The following is a 19,593-nucleotide window of genomic DNA, read 5'->3' on the forward strand; positions in this document are numbered from 1 at the left end:
TAAGAGCGGTAGACTCGTAATCTGGTGAACCGGGTTCGCTTCCCCGCTCCTCCGCATGCAGCTGCTGGGTGACCTTGGGCCAGTCACACTTCTCTGAAGTCTCTCAGCCTCACTCACCTCACAGAGTGTTTGTTGTGGGGGAGGAAGGGAAAGAAGATTGTTAGCCGCTTTGAGACTCCTTAGGGTAGTGATAAAGCAGGATATCAAATCCAAACTCTTCTCTTCTTAGAGCAAGGCAGTAAAAGTAGTTTAAAGTGCAAACTGCTGTGAACACACTCGATGCAGACGCCTTCTTTTCTCCCACCATCTCGGCACAGATGCTGGAACAGCAATGGAAGGGAAAAAAGAAAGGAAGCGGAAAGAAAAATGACAGGCAACTGAAAGCTGTAAAATGTCAACCTGATGGAGAGATTTGGAGAGTGAAATTCGAAAGGAAACAGATCAGAGTTACAAGGGAGAAGCAGCCCAAATGGAAGCCTATTAAAAATTGGGGGGGAAGGAGGGAATGCCTAGGAAGAAGGTACCCACTCGTGACAAAGCATCTCTAGAGTGGTCCTAAATGGTGTGCCCTTGGAAATCCAGGGCTACCCAGTTTAACCATGAATATATAGCACACCTTAAGAAAAGAAAGGGACGCGGGTGGCGCTATGGGTTAAACCACAGAGCCTAGGATTTGCTGATCAGAAGGTCGGTGGTTCGAATCCCCACGACGGGGTGAGCTCCTGTTGCTCGGTCCCTGCTCCTGCCCACCTAGCAGTTCAAAAGCATGTCAAAGTGCAAGTAGATAAATAGGTACCACTCCGGCGGGAAGGCAAACGGTGTTTCTGTGCGCTGCTCTGGTTCGCCAGAAGCGGCTTAGTCGTGCTGGCCACATAACCCAGAAGCTATACGCCGGCTCCCTCGGTCAATAAAGCGAGATGAGCGGCGCAACCCCAGAGTCAGTCACGACTGGACCTTATGGTCAGGGGTCCCTTTACCTTTACTAAGAAAAGAAAGGGCTGTAGGTACACAGAGTTATTCTTTTTTAAAAGTTCTGCACACCGAAAAGCTGGATCCTGCCATTTTAGTAGGCTGTGAATATTAGTCAAAAGTGTGCACAATTCTTCTTTCTTTGCATGCATTTGCTCTGCATTTATTTTTTACTACTGCACAATGTATAATATACTCTGGTCCTGGAATCAGGAGTGGAAGGGGAACTGGACACTGCAGCCCTGTTCCCAACCAATTACTGGAAATCCCCACTTCTCTTTGACTTCTAAGAATTCAACCAGCACACTTTCAAGCGTAATCTTCACAGCCATAAAAGACTGGAAACTCTGATAAAAAATTAAACCAGAGATTCTCAGGAAGCTGAATTCTCCAGTACTCTGTTCTACTTGCTCGCTCTACACTTATTTATATTCCAAGGTAGAGACAGATTTCCCTCTCTCCCTATAGTTCTTTCAAAAGGTTGAGGGAGGACTCCATCCATCCTTCCCCTTGGACACAGCTGTTGCGAGAAGACGACCTTGGTACCTTGGGTTAAGAACTTAATTCGTTTTGGAGGTCCGTTCTTCATCTGAAACTGTTCTTAACCTGAGGTACCACTTTAGCTAATGGGGCCTCCCGCTGCCGACATCACACGATTTCTGTTCTCATCCTGGAGCAAAGTTCTTAACCCAAGGTACTATTTCTGGGTTAGCGGAGTCTGTAACCTGAAGCGTCTGTAACCCGAGGTACCACTGTACAGTTGAGGGAAGCACAACACCACTTTGAGTGCAAAGCCAACGTTAGCTCCGAAACTGGAAACGGGGTAGGGGGGAGAGAAATGCCAGCCTGCCAAAGAAGAGGAAGGAAAAACAGGCCAGTCCTCAGAGGATTCCCAATCATGGTTAGGCGAACATCATCACATCTGCACCGGCAGCCTGTGACAATGGATCGCTGGCACCCAACCTGACTTGGCGTTCCTGCTTGGGTGCTTGAACAGGTGTGACTCCCATCTTCTCCGCTAATCACAAGAGGATGCAACTTGGTGCATAGAGTCAAGGCTCATGGTCCCTCCGGTAAAGGAATAAAAAGGAGAGGGAAAATTGTAAAGGCCTGCACATAATTCTTTTTTTCCTTTCTCCTTCTGTGATGGAACTCCTATTTGGGGACTTCCCTGGCTTTTTCCTGGCCCGCGTAGGACCAGTCTGGATAGTTAGCCTTGGTAAAGACATTTTCATTCCCCAAAAAGTTTTTGATTTGAGATTCTACTGAAATGAGGCTGCATTTTAATGTTGTATTTTAATCTTGTTTTTTAAGTTGTATTTCAATCAATTGTTTTTATACCTGGTTTTAGCTGCCCTGAACCCAGGCTTGGCCGGGGAGGGCGGGGTATAAATAAAATTTATTATTATTATTATTATTAGGGAAGCTTTTAATGTTTGATAGGTTATTGTATTTTAGTGTTTTGTTGGAAGGCGCCCAGAGTGGCTGGGGAAACCCAGCCAGATGGGCAGGGTATTAATAAATAATAATAATAATAATAATAATAATAATAATTATTATTATTATTATTATTATTATTATTATTTATACCCCACCCTCCCCGGCCAAGACCGTGCTCATCCTGCTCCAAAAGCAACCAAGAGAAAGAGGGCATCTCCACTCCTTTAGCACATGATTAGCAGCCCAATGGTATGTGAACGGGACACCATTATCCTCATGTGAGAACATTTGTCATAGGTCAAAATGCCACCATCTATATTCTTTTTCTGATTGCTGTGTCTCCAACACAGAACACCATTTTTGAACGGAGGTTGTTTGCAGGCACATGGATGAGAGCCAAATTATTCTATCTCCATATATCTGCATAGAAAACAGCCCTTGATTTACTCCTAGGTAAGCAAGTGTAGCATCACAGCCTAAGAGACCTAAGGGGGTTTCAGTCCTCCCTCTCAAAAGCATGCCTGGACCATCTGATCCCCCTAATCGCTCTGCTAATCTTCCTCCATTCTCTTACAAGAATTGTTTTAGTATTCATACCGTGGGCATACCAAGAGTTTTACTTAATTTGCTACCACAAAGGCTAAGAGAATCTGACAATTAATAAGAGTTAGAAACAGGTTTTCTTACACTCATAATGAGTCTCGTGTCTTTCATTATGATCCACATGCTTATATTAATTTTCAGCGATTATTTGCCATATCAGATGCTATCAGGCTCCTTCTTGTTCTTCTTCTGAATACAGGATTATGACGGCCACCATCTCCCTGCCCCACTCAGGCCATTCCCAAAGTAGTAAACTGAAAATGAAAATGCATTATTCCCCTTTTAAGGGGAATCCAAATAAATGGCACCACCCAAAACAAATCCTATAATTATATTTCCCTACTTGGCTTAAGCAAATTGATATTATTTATTATTATTATTATTATTATTATTATTATTATTAAAGAAAATACCTCATCCACCAGCACCCCGTATAACACTGTATGGCAAATCAAAGACACAAAGAAAGAGCATCGCATATGGGCTGCCTCTGTGGAAAGAAAGCAAAGCATTTTTTGCCTTCTGAAGTGCAAAATCCCTGCTGCAAAACCCAGAACTGTTCTCCCCTTCATCTGCAAATAATGAGCTTGATTTGCAGAGACAGGCTCCGATTTGGCACCTGCAGAAGATATCGGGTGCCATTTCGGATGGCGCACTTTGCAACAGCTAAACATCAAATTCCTCGGCTGCACCTGTAAATCAGGTACTGTTATCAAATGTGGCTGCAGTTTATCTGTGGGTGCAAAAAAAAAATGTTTAAAAAAGCCAAAAGCCAAAGAGAAGCCGTTCTCTGGGTGGGGGGGTGGGAGCTGAGGCCTCCAGGTGCACTTATTACATCTTTCTGAATGCCTGATTGCCAGGTAAGGTCATTTGTATTCCAAGTGAGAGGACATCATATGTTATTGAGTTTTGTCAGAATCATAGAATTGTAGAAGTGGAAGGGCCCATGGGGATTGTCTAGTCCAGGGGTCAGCAAACTTTTTCAGCAGGGGGCCGGTCCACTGTCCCTCAGACCTTGCGGGGGGCCGGACTATATTTTGGAAAAAAATAATAATGAACGAATTCCTTTGCCCCACAAATAACCCAGAGATGCATTTTAAATAAAAGCACACATTCTACTCATCTAAAAACACCAGGCAGGCCCCACAAATATCCCAGAGATGCATTTTAAATAAAAGGACACATTCTACTCATTTAAAAACACGCTGATTCCTGGACCGTCCACGGGCCAGATTTAGAAGGCGATTGGGCCAGATCCGGCCCCCGGACCTTAGTTTGCCTACCCATGTTCCAGTCCAACCTCCTGCAATGCAGGAATCTTCTCCCCAACAAGGGGCTCGAACCCATGAACCTAAGATTAAGAGTCTCATGCTCTACCACTGAGCCATCTCAGTCCGCTAAAGAGAGGCTGCCATGACCTGCTTGGCCTCTTCTCCACGCTTAGCATCAGCACAATAGCATTCGCTGAGACCATGCATAGGCAAACTCGGCCCTCCAGATGTTTTGGGACTACAATTCCCATCATCCCTGACCAATGGTCCTGTTAGCTAGGGATGATGGGAGTTGTAGTCCCAAACACATCTGGAGGGCCACGTTTGCCTGTGCCTGGCTTAGACCTACATAGCTTCAACAAGGTTGGGGTATCATCTGTCTCCATCAAGCAAAAGCTTGTCTTGATTTATGTGCCCGATTCCACTTTACAGAAAGTACTGGAATTCAGGTTTCCTTGGCGCTGAATCTGGGATATTTGGTGCCCCACATTTTTTTTTAAAGAGGTGGCAGAGAATAATCGTAACACACCCCACATCGACATTCTTAGAAGTCACAAGCATGTTGCTTTAAATTACATGGAATGGAGATAAGCAAATCTATACCCCCACATGGACAGAACACCTTCCAAGCTCCATTTCTGCAGCTGGAAAGTATTTGTGTTTACTTTGACGCCTCCCCTAATTTCCAGTAAGATTTACTGCTTAACAAGCATATTTACGCAGGAAGCAACAAATCCACTTATTAAGGGAGCGGTCCCCTGGTTTGGATAAGATTAGAAAAAATGCAAGATATCCCTGTAAGTTTCTTATCTCCCCAAGTTCTGCAGGACAGGCAAAGCCTTCTCTCACTCACACCAAAGTTTGGAGAAAGCAAATATCTCTCCCATTTCTAACCTTTTGCAGCACCCCAGCGCAAGTGAGATCAAATCCTTCGTCTCCCCTAAAGCTCAAAGACACAGGGACCGGTTGATGGGAAGAGCAAAACTACAGGCTGGTTTGTAAGCAGAGACAATATTTGGAGACCTCTGTTGTTTAGGACTGCAGCCCAAGAATGAGAGCCGCAATCTTATGCACGCTTACCTGTGTAAACCCACAGAACTCAATGCAACGTATTTACAGGTAAACATGAACAGGCTTGCACTGAACATCTGCATGCAACAGACCATCAGGCTCAGCCACCTACCAAAATAAAAAGTCTCCTGATCTAAAACGTGCGCAATATTTCTGAATGACTTTAGATTGTATCTCAAACAAAAGGAAACAAAAAAAGAACGTGGGCCATTGATTTGTGTCCACATTCCAATGACCAACTGCAATTTAATGGGAGGAGCTGGGAGAGGAAACTGAAGACTCATTCTAAGAGCAAGTTATGCAGCCGGCAAGAGGGAAGGTTATCAGCGGCAGACATCAATGCTCAACACATACACATTCCAGGAACTCAAATGGGTTTTTAATTGGGTGCAAGCATACAATGGGAACCTGCATATGATCGCGGTTTATAGTGAACTCTGTGTCAAAAGGCACAAATCCAAGCATATAATTATAACCCGTTACAATTATGTAGGGGAAATAGAAAGAAAAAGATACAATCCAATCTGGAAGCCTGCTCAATTGACATTCTTAACACACTCAATACTTTTGTTTCATAGCCAGCTAATCAACCAAATCAGGGCTAATTCTGTTCCATTCAATTGCACAGAAAGTATGAGACAAACAAGTAAACAAACAGGAAATTTGCTTACGGAAGAGTTTTTAAGCCGTTATGTGTTACCGATACTGTTCAAAAGGACAGAGGGGCGGGGTGAGGGGAAATAAGAGAGAAAAGGAAACTTGTTTGAACAAGCGAATTCAGCCTGCATAGATTATTATTAGCTGCCTTACAAGAATGATTTTATCAGTCGCACACGGCAATTCCTCTTATCAGCTTAGAGGGGGAAAGTGGTCTTTGCAACAGACTTGGCCAGACCAACGGGGTTCAAAGAACAAGATACAAGATTTGGGATGGACTGCTGCAAAATCTCTTTTTTACAGAGATTTTGAGCAGAGGCTGGATGGCCCACTTACAGGGGATGCTGTTGGTAGTGGACTTCCTGCTATCAGAAGAGGACTCAACTAGATTGCCTGAGAGGTCCTTTCAAACTCTAATAATTTCAATGGCACCTGAGGTAGGACTTTTTAAAAAGGTGCATGCTGATATGTCACCTGAGGCTTTTACGGCACTGCAGAAGCTGACACGATCGATCTCATACACACACACACACACACACACACAGAGGTGTGGCAGGTGTGTGCAAAGTATCATCTTCCTATTAAGAAAGAACATTTATTTGCTTGTTTGTTTATTAGATTTATATACAGCCCTTTATCCAAAGATCCCAGGGCGGTGTACAACATTAAGAACGTATCTTTAAGGAATATTTTAAGGAACACAAAGCATAATAATGGACAGTTTAATGATGAAATAAGCATTTTGCAAAATAAGCATTTTGCACCTGGCTATTGGCCAAGTAAAGATGCCCAAACGCCAGGATGTCACCCAGTGTCTCCACCATCTGGAGGTACATGCCTGGGGATCCTTGGATCTTGCCTGTTTTCATACACTAACACCCCATCTGGCAGAATTCTATCCATGGCATTTTATCTGCACAATCAGAACGAATTTCAGGAGTCAAAAAGCCATGTTGAAAAACACTAGCTTTGAGCCTCCTGGCCCCCAAATGACAACTAGACACTCCTTTTTGGAAAATGTACACTGTGGGCGTGGACACACACATTTAACAGGCCATTGATTAATCATGGCCAAAGGCCTTGGTAAAGAGGATTTACCGTATTTTTCGCTCTATAAGACGCACTTTTTCCCCTCCAGAAATTAAGGGGAAATGTGTGTGCGTCTTATGGAGCGAATGCAGGCTCCATGGCTTCGCATTGCTTTCGCTGAAGCCTGGAAAGCGAGAGGGGTTGGTGCGCACCAATCCCTCTTGCTCTCCTGGCTTCGCTTCGCTGGAGAGGCGCTACGCAGAGAAGGAGAGGTATTTTTTTCCTTGTTCTCCCCCCTCTAAAACTAGGTGCGTCTTATGGTCGGGTGCGTCCTATAGAGCAAAAAATACGGTATTTATTTTTGCCCGACACCTAAAGACATGCAATGATGGCGCAACCAAAGAAAATGCAACCATTTTTAAAAGTATTACACACTAGTCCCAGATGAAAGGTGATTCCAAGGATGGGCACCGTGAGTCAGAGCCTAATCTCTAAAGTTCTTCCCAATTTCACAGCAAACTATAGAAGGTGTGGCATTTAGAAGAATTCTTGTGACACAGCAGGCCTTCTGCTGCTGCACTCCCATTACGACCTCCACAGCTTCAACAAGCAATAATAATAATAATAATAATTTATTATTTATACCCCGCCCATCTGGCTGGGCTTCCTCGGCCACTCTGGGCGGCTTCCAACAAAATATTAAAATACCGTAATACATCAATACAACAAGCGAAGAGGGATTGCTACAACAGAAAAATAGGAGCAACTTTGGTCTCTAAAAAGATTGCCTGAACATCAGAGCTATAAACCAAGCGAGATGCAATCAGGGGAGGTAAACAGGAGTTAAGACGTGATATAATTAAATATTCAAAATGCCTGCTCCGCATGTTATCCCTGGTATTTTACAACCATTTTAAAATGCATTTTTGAAGGAGGAAGGAAAGAAAGGGGCATCTTCACCTGTTCAAAATAAATGGGGGGGGGCAGCTTGCTACAAGCATATTTAGGCTCAATGTGGTTTTTCTTTTCCTGAATCGTATTATCCACAGCCAGGTAGAGCCTTTTATTGGATCAAGGTCTCTTTGCAAAACAGGAATTTCTTCCCGTGTATTTCTCTGCCTCTCTCTCTATGCGCACGAAACATGTCAAATCTTGCTCGGCCAGCCACGTCCTCCGCCTTGAATTCCTCCATCAAGAGAAGCCTGCTTTCATGGCTCCACACTGGAATTCCTACTCCGTCTGCTTTGAACCGTAAGGTCTATTGGACATTATGAGAAATGGCAAGGCTTAATAAAGAACAATTTGCTGGCGAACTGAGAAGAGAGAACGGCACCCAGGAACAGCAGCGACAAAGAGGCACATTGATATCAGGACCTTACAAAACTATGTTTTACATAGACACAGGCTCCTCCTATGTTCCTATGCAAATTTGCAAGAGGCAACCAAGTTCCTCATCAGATAAAGATCCATGAAACCCTATACCTAGCACACTCCTCAGTCGGTGCAAAGAAATATTTTATCTACAATTTTAGTAGAAATGTGCTCATAGCAGGTTAGGCGGTTTTCCCAGCTATCACAATATTATTTGTTCCGACTGGCAGTAGGATCCCTCAAGTCCTTCCTGTCACCTGAACCTTTTGGCTGGAAGCCAAGGGATTGAATTCAAGACCCTCTCTGCACACAGAGACACACAATACTACAGAGCTGATGTGTTAAAGTCAACTAACATTCACACTAGGCTGGTTCTAATTGGCACCCCTGTACGCATGGAAAGATGCAAATCTAGCAGAGATGCCCACTGTTAGAAGACGAGGGGATGGGATTTCAACCAATTGCCCCTTTCCCCTGAAATCCACTCATCTCCTATCCCTGCTAGGGACGCGGGTGGCACTGTGGGTTAAACCACAGAGCCTAGGACTTGCCGATCAGAAGGTCGGCGGTTTGAATCCCCGTGACGGGGTGAGCTCCCGTTGCTTGGTCCCTGCTCCTGTCTACCTAGCAGTTCGAAAGCACGTCAGAGTGCAAGTAGATAAATAGGTACCGCTCCGGCGGGAAGGTAAACGGCGTTTCCGTGCACTGCTCTGGTTCTCCAGAAGCGGCTTAGTCATGCTGGCCACATGACCCGGAAGCTGTATGTCGGCTCCCTCAGCCAGTAAAGCGAGATGAGCGCAGCAACCCCAGAGTTGGCCACGACTGGACCTAATGGTCAGGGGTACCTTTACCTTTACCTATCCCTGCTATAGACCCTCAAGTCTCTGGAGCTGATTTGGCGGGGCATTAGGAACTGCAGGTGGCAAAAAAAAAGGGAACTGGAATAATTGCTTCAACTCTGCTAAATCACAATGGCCTTCTATGAATGCAAAGTACCATCTGGTTCCCCCCTACCCCCAGTTAGCCTGGAAGGATAACTTTATTTTTTGAGAGAGAGAATGGCTTTTCTTTTCCCTAAGACATTATGCATTCATAGACAGGCAACACATAACTTAAGGTTATGCTCATTAATCCTTGTGATGTGAAGTAATCTACAGCTGATGCAACTGATAGCTCCTGCATTGCCACACATAGAAACAGTTACGGGCTATGGACAAAACATACATAGACGCAGACAATAAATAGTCTGTTTAGCAATACAGAAAATGCTGCTTTAACTACATAGATAAACATGCAGCTATTAATCACTTATTATTACAGAGACGGCTGCCTACCTACCTGCACTGACAACTCCTTGGGTATTCCTGGTAAAGCTGCTAAGCAGATAATGAACAGAGAAAACCCTCAGGAAGTCAGATTTCAGCTCGCCGTCAAACACCCATCCATTAAGTTAAGTAAATGCTTGATGCTATTTATCTTAAAACAGCGCATTGGCTCAAAATAGACTTGCCGGCCCAATTCATAAGTGGCAAGGAAGACCCCAGTTCTCCGCAGCTGAATCCCATGCAGTTGAAGGCAACATCTGAGTCAAAGGGTACCTGGTCGCAAGTGTTGCTCCACCCTCAACGTGCAAGCGAATGACCCTGGTGAAAGGAATTCCCACGTGAAAACAATTCAGCCTAAACATTAGCAACACTCTTCCGCCACCAGTCTGGTCTCAGGAACACTGGGTCCTTTTTACTGGTTCTACCTCACCTGCAGCAAACTCCTGGGTCACTATTATAATAAGTAATTGCTCTAGGGATGCCAACAGAATGTTAGCAAAAAGAGGAAGATTTTTGCATTTACACATTAACACCGCATGGCCTCAACCTAAAGGACAGTACCAAAAATCACTTTCCTTCCACAATTAAAGACCTTTTGAGCTCTCCATCTGCAAGCTCTAAACCTGCCACCTTGGAAACAGCACAATTTTCTCCCGATGAAGGCAAAGCCAAAACCTTTTGCTATAAGAATTAAAGATTTCTGTTTTGCTACTCACTGTTATGAATATATGGTTTTAGTGATTAACCGCATTGAACTAGGATCCAGAACAAAGTGTTGTTTGATGCTTTCATTATTGCGTCTTATAACATAATATATCTAATAAACATTATATTATAATATTTAGTCGGCCAAAGCAGCTGCACCCATTGATTTCAGCTGCCATGCCGAAAAACTGACGACCCTTCACTGCTTTTTGATTTGCCGATTAAGAACCTAACCCCTCAATTACTCCTGTTTTCTGACATTATGCCATTCCAAACAGGATCCTCATCGCCAAACCATTTGCTCGCCAGCAATCACTTCCACTCAGTCGGGGCATCCAAGAATAAACAAGGCAACTATGGGGTGCAGCGCTCATTAGGCCGAGGGAGTCGGCGTTTGTCCACAGACAGCTTTCCGGGTCATGAGGCCAGCAGGACTAAACCGCATCTGCCGCAATGAGACACCATGACGGAAACCAAAGTGCACAGAAACGCCTTTTACCTTCCCGCCGCAGCAGGACCTATTTATCTCCTTACGCTGGTGTGCTTTCAAAATGCTAGGTTGGCGGAATCTGGGACAGAGCAACGGGAGCTCACCACCGTCGCGAGATGAGTGTCACACCCCATAGTCGCCTTTGGCTGGACTTAACCGTCCAGGGGTGCTTTATCTTTTTTATATTATCAAGAATAAGCATTTTTGAGTTTGGCAGAATCAGTTCCACAGGTGCCATGAGAAGTTGCATGTTCACACAATCGTGAAATACCTAGTGTACAGGAGAAAGAAGACATGCACCACTAATATGCACACATACAGAGTAATACACACTCTTTCTCTTTTAAACAGAGTGGACAGTCCACCTTGCAGCTTCATGGACCATTGGCATAGGAAATTGGGCTCAGTGGACATGTGCCAAGGACTCTGCATCTTCCAGACCCAATTCCTTCCCCTCCCAGTTCAAAAAGCAGCAGACCATTTGCTTCTCTTCAGCCTAAAAAAAAAAAAAAAAAAAAGCAAGACGCAACACCTAGGCCCATATTACAAAGCACACTACCCAAGCATTTATATGATTCAGAATTAATGGCACTAAAAACAAACCTAAAGAAGCGATACAGAGGCATATGTATTAACATAATGTATATTAGATACATACGCACAGAGAGTGCAAGTCGCTCCTTAAATCCCGTTTGCGAGTATTCTAATCAAGATAATGCAATTCATTTTAGTCGGCATCAGCTTTATCTGCTGAGATGCATAACTTTGATGAAAATTAATTAGTTCAGTGCTGCAGATGGATTTCTTAATAGAACTTGGGAAGACTGAGCCAAAACATGTCAAACACTCACTAAGCATATTGCAAAAATGTTGGGGACTTATTAGGACAGATTTGGGGGTGGCGGAAGAGACGGGGGGAAGAAAGTGGGGTGCTGGACAGTTCTCTGGGCAGAATTTAATGGCCATCAACCTTTACACTTAGGTTTTTCCTCCAATTTGCTAGTTAAACAGATTTGCAAAAGATTATGATTTATAGCCTGATCCTTTCCAGGTTTATTAAAAACAAACAAAAAACAATTACCTGCACAGAGTCCAATTTCAGTGGGGTTTAACCCCAAGGAGACACAATCAAGATTGCAGACTTAGGGTACAAGTCTACTCCCATTTACCTGGGAAGAAGGCCTATGGAACGTAATGGGGATTTCCTTCTGAGTAAACCAGGTGCAGAGGATTGTGCATTGAAGTCACAATCCTGCGCGCACTTACCTGAGAGTTAAGAAACATTTAATCCCAGGGGGCTTGCGTCAGAGTAGACATGCCCAGGATTGCAATCTCACTCTGCTAACACAACACAATAGCCCTTTTTTAAGAAGGGAAAAGGAGAAGTGAATCTAATTGTGAAGTTTACACTTGCTTTCCCTTGTTCAGCCACTCAGTGTCTGCCTTGCCAGGATCAATATTGCCAGGCCAACAGGTCACCTGCAGAGTACCTGCAGTCCTGTCCATCACGGAAAACGAGGATAGATAAATTCCTCTGCAAATTCAATATCAAACACGAGGTGAAACTAGGAGGCACAGGAACAGTGGCCTCACCCAACCGCGTCGAGGCAAGGTAGCTCATTCCTCAGTTGGAGAATGGTGCATCTTCAACTTATAAAGCACCAGCCCAAAGGAACTAAGAATTACTGTATTGGATGCCCAAATCATTTAGCACTCCACTCACAACAGCAAGATTTGTGTGGAATCTTAGGGCAGATGTAATGGCTCTGAATAGTTCAGTTGGTAGAGTAAGGTAAAGGTAAAGGGACCACTGACCATTAGGTCCAGTCGTGACCGACTCTGGGGTTGCGGCGCTCATCTCGCTTTATTGGCCGAGGGAGCCGGCGTACAGCTTCCGGGTCATGTGGCCAGCATGTCTAAGCCACTTCTAGCGAACCAGAGCAGCGCACGGAAATGTCGTTTACCTTCCCGCTGGAGAGGTACCTATTTATCTACTTGCACTTTGATGTGCTTTCGAACTGCTAGGTTGGCAGGAGCAGGGACCGAGCAACGGGAGCTCACCTGGTTGCGGGGATTCGAACCGCCGACCTTCTGATTGGCAAGTCCTAGGCTCTGTGGTTTAACTCACAGCGCCACCCGCGTCCCAGTTGGTACAGTAGGAGACTCTTAATCTCAGGGCTCTGGGTCCGAGCCCCACATTGGGCAATATATTCCCGCATAGCAGTGATGACCCTCAAAAATCCCAGCTCCGCAATTCTACGATCTCTGGCCCCTGGTATACATTGCCTCTGCCCACAGAGGTTCCACGCAGCTGTTTGCAAGCCCTAAGAAACCAGCCATGAAGAGGCTAATGCACCAGGAATTTATGTGTTCTTTCCAAAAAGCTCTCAACATTTAGATCAAGGGATAATAGGAGGACAGATGTTTCTGGACTCCGAATCCTAACACCCCCAGGCGACATGGCCAATGGCCTTGGGAGTTGTGGCCCAAGAACATCTGTAGGGTCAGAGGCTCCTATTCTCCAGCCGAAATCGAAGGCAAGGCTAGGATTTTTTGAGGCAGTTTCGGGAAACTCTTTGGAACTGTCACATTCTCTCTCGGAAGCAAGCCGCCTCTTTCTCCCCCTCAAGGTAAAGAGAGTTAACAGAGGACAATCTCCTACAACTATCACATGTATGAGAATAGATATAATGTGCTTATAAAGAGATACCGCCAGGATTCTGAAAGTCATGCTTCCCCCAGGATGTGGCCTTGTCAGATTTCATAAACTATATGTGCAGAGCCAAGCATGGACGGGACTTGAATAGTGGGGGGAGCGAGAGACAGGGAAGAGACAGGGTTCTGCACAGCAATGGCAAAATTCGATAAATCCACACTGAATCTGTGCCTTGGAGTGATTTCTTGGGGTGCCAACAGATGCTCACACAGCAAACGTTATTTATGGCATTTTGCAAAAGTAATCACAGCCACCTTTTCTAAAAGACCGCGAGTCAACATCCCTAAGCTGCCTTTAAAAAAAGCCACAGAGGACCCTGCTCTACCTCAGACAAAGCTGGGCATTTTTTGGTGCCTAAAATGAGGAAATGGAACCCTTGCATCTTCTCCCAGGGGGAAATGACAGCACAAAGTCCTGCACTGACCTTCCCGGTTGTTGGGACTTGTGGCATCCCTTAGTCAAGGGACCGAGACCTCCAAGAGCCAACCCTTTTAAGCAGAGTGTGCTTTTAAACATAAATGAACCAAGGGGAGCTTAACACCATACCCAAACAGGTAGACTTAAAGGAATGGAAGTGTTAGACTAAGTTCAGCTGGCAACATCAGAGTGGTAGATCATATTCCAAACAAAGAAATTCCTGAAAGCCTACAGGCATTTAAACCTCATTCTCTCCATCGCTCACCTCCTTCAAGAGACCCATTTACTTGTGCCTGCACACTCACCCAAATATGCAAGGAAAAAGATCTTGAGTTATGCGCGAGCTGCAAAGGTTTGCAAATATGTGGGCATCACCAGGATGATATTCCCATGACCTCTAAATGCACATTATGCACACAGCCAACAGAATCGGCCCTTGTGGAGGAATCAGGTGCACTGCCAGTACAGATGTTCCTTATTTGGCTGCTCTTGCAGGAGCCAGTAATGTTCATTCTTCTAGTCCTAATCAAGCTTTCAAACTTTTCCATTTATGACTTACAAATTGACAACGGTTGCAGTCTTCCAACTTGTATTGCTGATTTTACGAGTCTCCCTAACCATCCCTGACACAACCTGTTTTTGGACCAACGTCTAAATAAAAGGAATAAGCCTCCACATTTGTTTCTCACATGGAAATCAAGCTGCTTTTACTTAGGGATCTCAGCTCTGCAAGCACAAACGTGGTCAGCATTTAAAGTTAACTAATGAGTTTCGAACAGGCTCATTATCACTACAACCCTACAGTGGCCATTTCTGCAAAGCTGTTGTCTCAACAGCATCTACATGCAAAAAGTTACACTCACAACTTGCAAGTTATACTGGAGAAGAGAGACATTAGGAATAGGCGCTTGGATGCAGAAGTAGCTCAGTTTACACCTGCTATTATTGACACACCTGGGTAAGTGTATGAACTGCAAGGAGCCTCTCTTTAGGTCTGGAGAAAGGGTTCTGTACAACTCAAAAGCTTGTAAATCTACTCTACTACTTGAGGAACCAACAGAAGGTACCACCCATATTACTCTGCAATTTATATTTCTTCTCTAGATTGGTATTCATCCCATGGAGTTAAACGTATCAAAAGTAGGAGGGGGGGGAAAGACATGGAACAGAAAAACCACAGGAAACGAACCACAGGAAACATTTACACCGCTGGAAACAGCTGTCAACATGGAAATATGCAAAAGGTTTTGGAGCTGGACACACCTCAACGTTCCCTGGTTTCACAGCTGCTTTGTGCAAGAAAAATAAAGGTGAAGGCTGAGCATCCATCCAGCACATAAATTAACCGAATCAGTTCTGCAGCTGCATAACAAACTCATAGCCATCTAAATAAATGTTCACACCCACGCGTTTTAGCAAGTCATCAGATTTCTCTGAACTTTGTTCTAGGCATTATCCATCAAGGTTAAAAAGAAAATCGATACCACGCAGAAAGAAGCCTTTTGTGCGAGCAGAACTATAAGGGAGCTAAGCTACAATGAACTTTGCTCAATTTCTACCCAGGATGGGTCACAGCTGACTAGGACACCACAGATCACTCCACCTTCAGCTGCAGCTGAGCCAAGGAAGCTTACAAGAGGAACCTGTGACCTGGCACACTTTTACCTCAGGAGAAAGCCCCAAAGAAACCAAGAAGATGCCCCTTGAACACTTCTTGTACATTCAGAGGCGAACCCCGGAGAATTCAGCAATATGTACGATGATGCAATCTTATGCATGCTTACTCTGCAATAAAACCAACGTTTTTTAGCGGGGCTAAAAGCGCACACAGGATCACAATCTCCCAAGTGTGCATAGGCTTTCACCCTGATTTCCAATGGGGGTGCAATTCTCAAGTCATTTAAATGCCTCCACCCAACTCAAGGGGGGCAAATAAACCTGGTAGGCCCACACCTCCTATTTCACACTTTAAAAGACTTCCATTTATCCTGCTTGTAGCTTTTAACTTGTTTCCAATCGGGGAAATTCTGTAGAAGAAGCAGGCCCGAATGGTGGCACTTTAAAGGGGTTTGCAGAGAGCCATTAAGCTGCCACCTTTTAACGCACAGAGAAGAAGAGAGACAGCAAGAGCGGCCACTTACTTTTCATATTCCGCGTTGTCCCTATCGCACCGTGAGTCCTTGTGCTTCTGCCAGTCTTTGCCGTGCTTGCAGGTGGTCAAGAGGACAACATCCTCCCCATTATGGACATGATATAAGGCATTCCTGGTGTCGGACCCTATCCCAGTCAGGTACCTTTTCCCCTTGAACACCAACATGTACTTCCTGAGAGGAGGGATGGTGTTAAACCTCAGGAAGCCCTTCTCCCCTCCTGTCCTCGGGTGATCCTTAGAAAAGAGCGGGATAGAGACGTCAAACTTCGGGCGGAAGTTTTCCGTGCTGATGCTGGCTTTGGCTAGCATGGCCTGGCCAATGTCGAAGCCCACGTCCTCGGTGTAGTCGGGCCACGTGCCGGAATATAAATTAAAAACTAAGTGGTTCCTACCATTGTTCCACAAGTGGAGGTTCTGGACCTTGGACCGCAGGTTGTGCACGTACTGGGGGGACAGCTGGTCCCTGTCTAAGGTATCCAGGCTGAGGACAAACAGGCAAGCTTGGCTGGGGTCGGAAGTATAAAACCGGGAGCCTTCGATGGCGGCAAGGATGTTTTGGTAACTCTCGGCGATCTTCTCCCCTTTCTGCTGAGGGTAGACGTACACCTTGAAGCCGTTCTTTTTGCAGAGGGCGAAGTCAAAGCAGGACTCCATGCGGCACTTCTTGCCCTTGTAGACGCTGGCGTTGGCGTCGCGCTTCTGCCGCGGGGAAGTGTGCATGTTGTACTCCTCGTTCTCCAGCTGCTCCCAAGGGACGAAGGGGCGCAGGGCGTCCGGGAATCGGGGCCAGTAGTGCTCGGGGCCGCCGCTGTGCTGCAAGCCATTCCTGCTACTGTGAGCCTCCCGTCTGCTTTGGCTCCTGGATGCTCTGAACTGCAAGCCTCCCAAGTAGAACAGCAGGACGACGAAAGTGCCAGCGGAGAGCAGGATGAAGTAGCGTTTTTTGGCCTGCATGTGTCCTATCTGGGTCGAGAGGATTGTAAATAAACACAAAGATCGCCCAAGTTTGCCAGTCGACACTTTCAGCTTGAGTCCGCCATCTTCCCGCCTGCAAAGACTTTAAACTCTCTTCTCCCACCTCCTCTTTATTCCTTTCCCAAAGCCTCGGACTGATGCAGCGCATGTGGGCGATTTCTTTAACTTTCTCCCCTCCGGTCTTTCATCTTTGGCTCGCACAATAGAGATTGGGGAGGGAGGGGGGAAGGGAGAGAGAGAGAGAGAGAAGGGAAAGGGAGAGAGAAGGGGGAAGACAGAGAGAAGGAGAAGGAGAGAGGGACTGAGAGAAGCAGGGGCAGGCAGAGAATAATCACGCCCAGCCCGGCTTTGGAGGGGAGGAAAGGAGGGAGCGTGGGGCTAGGAATTCTCTTGCAAGGAGGAGAGAGGGAGAAGGCACCCGGTCCGGGAAAATGAAACCACCCAGCCCAGGTCCCCCTTTTCGCCCTCAAATCGGCTGTTACCAGATTGAGAAATTTGTCCCGCCCTCTCGCTCTCTCTTCCTCTCTCTCACACACACATAGGGAGCCGGTGCTTGCGGATGATCAAGGTGCACGAGCCGCAGCAGCAACTTCAACTCACACGCAACATTCCTCGGATGTCTTTTCCTAACACACAAAATAGGAAGGGGAGCGCTGGGGGAGGGGGGGTGGAGGAGAGAGAGAGGTGAGAGACAGACGGACGGACCGAGACACACAAACACACCCCGAGCCGCCCGGCTTTCTCAGAGCAAGTCGGTATATCACCAGCAGCCTGTGCAAGCAGCCGGCTCCGGTTCGCGGCGTAGCACCATCCGAGGCTCACATCTTCCAGCCCGAGCGCCGTAACCTGACAAATCCCTGCATTTCTCTCGCCGTCTTTCCTTGCAGCGGCTCCGCGGGGAGGAGGAGAAGGGAGGAGAGGGAAGTCTCTCTTCCAGGCTGCTCTGCGATCTCCCCCAACCAGAGAAAAGACCCGCCGCCGCCGCCTCTTCTGCTGCTGCTGCTGCTGATGTTTCTTCTTCTTCTCCTTCTTCTCCTCCTCCTTCCTTTGCCTTCGCGGCCGCCTCCTCCTCCTCCTCCTCCTCCTAGCCCCCGCCCCTCTCAACCATTCATTTCAGCGAGCGGCGATGGCACAGGAGCGCGCGCCCCCCCTCCGGGAGGGAAAGGGGCTGGCTGGCTGGGAGGGAGGGAGGCTGACCGCCGCCTCCCCCGCCTCTCCGAACGTTGCCGACCGCGGAGTTCCGACCGTCGAACGTTACCCGGTTCTGAATGTTACACTTGCAACATTCCATTCCCCGACACCACGGCGCTGACCTCATCCATCCACGCAGCCCGCTCGCCGATTGGCTGGGCGTCACGTCCGGAGGGGGAGGTGCTTCCGCTGCACCCATTCATAACCCCCCTCGAGCCGGAGGATACAGCTTTGCGGTAGATCCAATGGCTGTGGAAGCTTCTCTTCCTCCTTCCCACCCCCCCATCCCCCCTTCTAAACCCACCCCTCTTGGAAGGTGCGTGCCCGGTGGCTTGGTGGGTGCGTGGGGTGATTTGCTCGAGGGGATACCGGCTGCAAGAGGAAACGGCCTGCCCTTCTGCCCCCCCCTCCTCCAATCCTGCAATCAGAAAGAGACACTGATTTAAAGGGAGGACCCTAAGCGTGGATGGAGGGGGGACACGCATGCACGCACACCCACCCATGTCTGTGGGAATTCGGCACCCACATCCACTATCCCCCCCCCAAAAAAAACTCCACCCCGGCCCCAGTGCAGGCAGCGACAAGAACCGGTTGCCTAGGGCACCGCCAACGTGTTTAGCGATTGTTGAGGGTGGGAGTGCCCGGGAAGAGGGAAAGACGCGCTCCGGTTCGCCTTCGGGGCAGCGGAGATCCCAGCAGAGTCTGCAAGAGGAGGGGGAGGGAGAAGGGCGTAGCAGCTGGAAACAATTGCTGCGAGACGGCGGCGCTCCGGGGATGAGTTGCTGGCCCGCGTTTCCTTGCAGGTCGTGTCTCGTAGGGCCGCGCCGAAGCCTGCCATCAAACCCTCGGCGGCGCTTGCTCCCGAGCAAAACCGTGCACGGAACCGTTAAGTCAGCACCGGCAGCCCGATGCTACCTGTGTACAGCCACGGTGCAAGCCTGCTAAACGGGTCTACTCGGGAGTAAGCCCCCGGGTGCTCAGAGGGACTGCTTCCTCCCAGCGAGGTGAGCGGTTGCCGCTGAAATCGCGCTGGGTGGCCAATGTGGTTTGCTCTCGGATTAAGCAGAAGGCCCAGGTAGCAATTTTAAGGGTAGCGATTTAGGAGTCGGACCCACACTGAGTTCGGCGGGTTTACTTCTGAGTAAGCATGCACAAGTTGGGGCTGCCGGAGCGCTTTCGGGGGACGGGGGTTAGTAAATCCCGGCTGCCCT

General features: G+C 47.1%; 1 protein-coding gene across 1 annotated transcript in view; it reads right to left on the reverse strand.

Moving 5' to 3' along the window:
- EXT1 (exostosin glycosyltransferase 1) overlaps nucleotides 1-18,512 on the reverse strand; it is a 260,149-nt gene extending 241,637 nt beyond the window's left edge. Inside the window, exon 1 of the mRNA XM_083622026.1 lies at nucleotides 16,206-18,512. Coding sequence (XP_083478152.1) covers nucleotides 16,206-17,170 — 965 coding nt within the window. The 5' untranslated portion in view covers nucleotides 17,171-18,512. The remainder of the gene's footprint in view (nucleotides 1-16,205) is intronic.
- Between the last annotated feature and the right edge of the window lie 1,081 nt (nucleotides 18,513-19,593).

This window comes from Podarcis filfolensis (assembly GCF_964270895.1).
Source record: "Podarcis filfolensis genome assembly, chromosome: 7".
Taxonomy (NCBI): Eukaryota; Metazoa; Chordata; class Lepidosauria; order Squamata; family Lacertidae; genus Podarcis; species Podarcis filfolensis.